At 53.0% G+C, this 2826-nt stretch overlaps 1 protein-coding gene across 2 annotated transcripts; it reads right to left on the minus strand.

Annotated features, from left to right (window-relative positions):
• Positions 1-917: 917 nt before the first annotated feature.
• On the minus strand, positions 918-2602 carry POU4F2 (POU class 4 homeobox 2). Of its 2 annotated transcripts, XM_044268023.1 has the most exons (3): positions 2505-2596; positions 2322-2366; positions 918-1869 (listed from the first exon to the last, which is right to left on the minus strand). In XM_044268023.1, exons 1-3 carry the CDS (start codon positions 2594-2596, stop codon positions 918-920), a joined length of 1089 nt encoding a protein of 362 aa, XP_044123958.1. The 2 variants fall into 2 exon arrangements, with proteins under 2 accessions (XP_044123958.1, XP_044123957.1); XM_044268022.1 differs by having other exon boundaries at positions 918-1859; positions 2318-2602.
• Between the last annotated feature and the right edge of the window lie 224 nt (positions 2603-2826).

The following is a 2826-nucleotide window of genomic DNA, read 5'->3' on the forward strand; positions in this document are numbered from 1 at the left end:
AAAACAAAGAAAAAACAATCATCATTCAAAGTGAGAATATACAAATGGGCCAAAGGAACACAGTATAAGAGGAAAGCCATAAAAATTCAGTGAACTCATAAAACATAAAATTGTTTAACTCCACTAGCCATACATTTCCCCCGTTTGTTAGACTAAAGAAGTTTAATTAATTAGAATGTGCACAAATTAAGTTGCTAGAGAGATAAATTAATAATTTACAGAGGGTTGTTCGGCAATAATCTAATAATAGCTTTCAAGATCAGTGAACACAGCAGGCGCGACTCCTTTCTTAAGCATTAACACTTCAGAGAAGGAAGAAGGGGGTAAGAACCACAATAAAAATATATATATAATATACAGTGTAAATGCAGAAAATCTGCCATCTTTTTTTAATTCAAAATACTTTAGAGATGTCTCTATCACATTAAGCATCAACTCTAGTTTAAAGTTTCAGTCCTGAATCGATTTCTATTTCTGAAAAATAGCTGCAAAGTGTACTTTTAAACTTGAACAAGGGTGATGTCTTTAGAAATAAAAACAAATCTTACTTGATCATTTTGGGGGCCTTTTAAAAGGCTGTCTCGTCTGCCTTTCTGCAAACAGCCAGCTCCAGACTTCTTGGGAAGAAGCCGAGGTGCCTTTTCCAGACGGGGTGGGGTTAAAAGGGACAACTTTGCTACAACTTGACAAATCCCGTCTTTTGTTTTTCTCTCCTTTGAGAAATGGTTTCACATTCTCACCGGGCTTGGGCTCATTTGCTCGCTCGTTCGCTCGCTCTCCAATCCTCGCTTTCTCCTTATTCACATTTACTGGAATTGTTTCTGGTAGCCAAAGGTGGAAAGAAAAGAGGCAGGAAAGAGAGAGGGAGGGAAAAGAGGGGATGAGGAGGGGCTGTCCCTGGAGAGGCCGAGGGTCTCCTAAATGCCCGCAGAATATTTCATTCTTTTCTGTTTCTGCCTCTGGTTGCAGAACCAGACGCGCACCACATTTTTCTTAAGGTCCAGCTTCTCCGCGATGGCAGCAATCTTCTCCGAGGAGGGCCTCGGCTGGATGGCGAAGTAGGCTTCCAGCGAACGCTTCTCTGGCGCGGCGATAGAGGTGCGCTTGCGCTTCTTCTCCGCGCCGTTGAAGAGCTCGGGCTTGGTGAGCTTCTCGCGGTGGGACTTCTCGGCTTCCTCGAGCCACGCTTGCAGGATAGGTTTGAGCGCGATCATGTTGTTGTGCGACAACGTCAGGGACTCGAACCTGCAGATGGTGCTCTGGCTAAGGGAGCCCACGCCAGGGATCTTGAGGTTGGCCAGCGCGGAGCCCACATCGGCCTGGGTCACCCCCAGCTTGATGCGTCGCTGCTTGAAGCGCTCCGCGAATGCCTCCAGGTCCCGGGGGTCGGCGTCCACGTCGCTCATGCAGCCCATGTGTGAGGGCAGCCCATGCGCGTGGGCCATACTGAGCGCTGCTTGGTGCATGGGGTTCATGGTAGCCATGTGCGGCGCGTGAGTTGGCGTGGACACTACGGCGCCGTCGGGGCCAGCCATGGCACCCAGGGCCAGCCCGGGACTCAGGTGCTCCAGCAGCTCGCCCTCAAGCGCCTGATGCGGCTGATGGTGGTGGTGGTGGTGGTGGTGGTGGTGATGGTGCGTGCCCGCCAGCGCGGATGGGTGCGAGATGGGCACCGACGAAGAAGAGGCAGCCGACGTGCACGGGATGGTGTTCATGGTGTGGTAGGTGGCGTCCGGCTTGAAGGGGCTGTGGTGGGGCGGGTGGTGGTGGTGGCTCTTGCTCTGGGAGACGATGTCCACGGCCGCCAGAGCCTCGGCTCGGGCCAGCAGACTCTCATCCAGCCCGCCGAATATATTGCTCTGCAATTGCAAGTAAAAGGCACACATTACGCTCAGCAGGGAATTGTGCGCACTCTCTCCGGAAGCCCCGGCACAGCGCTCGACAATACCGCCGCGCCTACAACATTCCTAAAACGTTGAAATAATAATAATAACAATAACAATAATAATAATAATAATAATAATCCTGAAAGTAGCAGGTGAGGCGGAGAGGAGGGAAGTCACTGAGAAAAACCAAGCGTGCACGAGGAGGAGGAAAGTGAGCCTGCAAACAACACAACACAACACGCGCACAGGCAACATCCCAGGTCATAAAAATTAATATGAAAGAAAAGACCCGCTGAATACATAAGAGAGAGAGGGGGGAAATTGGTTGGAGGTGTGGGGTGATTTGCTGTGCAGACATGAAAAAAACATCAAGCAGATAAAGGGGGCTGTCAAAATGTGCCTTTAAGCGGTGATTATGCAGAAATACGCACCGGTGGGGTTGGAAGACACGCTCTCCGCATCGCCTCGGAGCCCCCGCCGCTGCTGCCGCTGCTGCCACTGCTACTGGAGCTGCTGCTACGGCCTCCGCCGCCCCCGCCACTGCCACCACCGCCGCCAGCATTGCTCGAGCTGCTAGGGGAGCTAGCTGAGGGTGCTGCGGGAGCGGAGGAGCCGGGCGAGGCGCTGTGCAGTGCCGAGTACTTGGGTTCCACGTGCAGGCTGCCGCTGTGCGGCATGCTGAACGCCTGCTTGCTGTTCAGGGACATCATCATCATCTTCCCGGTCCTCCCGGGCGCTCTTCCGTAGCGCACTCACAGGTCCCGTCTGCCAGGACCCTCTTAAGAAGTGCTGGGTGAGCGCAGGAGCAGGGAAGGGTAGTGCAAAGTTCCGCTCTCCCGCCACCACTCCCAGCTCTGTGCTCCTTGCCGGGACTAGGCGCTCCTCCTCTGGCTCCGCCGTCAGATTAAGGGTTTGCTGGGCTCCGCTAGGCGCTGGCTGC

Source organism: Neovison vison, chromosome 11 (assembly GCF_020171115.1).
Source record: "Neovison vison isolate M4711 chromosome 11, ASM_NN_V1, whole genome shotgun sequence".
Taxonomy (NCBI): domain Eukaryota; kingdom Metazoa; phylum Chordata; class Mammalia; order Carnivora; family Mustelidae; genus Neogale; species Neogale vison.

Bases quoted from the DNA above. Each gene is read 5' to 3' on its own strand.
- POU4F2 (XM_044268022.1), bottom strand. From the start codon at position 2,602: ATGATGATGATGTCCCTGAACAGCAAGCAGGCGTTCAGCATGCCGCAC. The intron at 1,860-2,317 runs GTGCGTATTTCT...TTGCAATTGCAG, and splicing joins CGTGTCTTCCAACCCCACCG to AGCAATATATTCGGCGGGCT.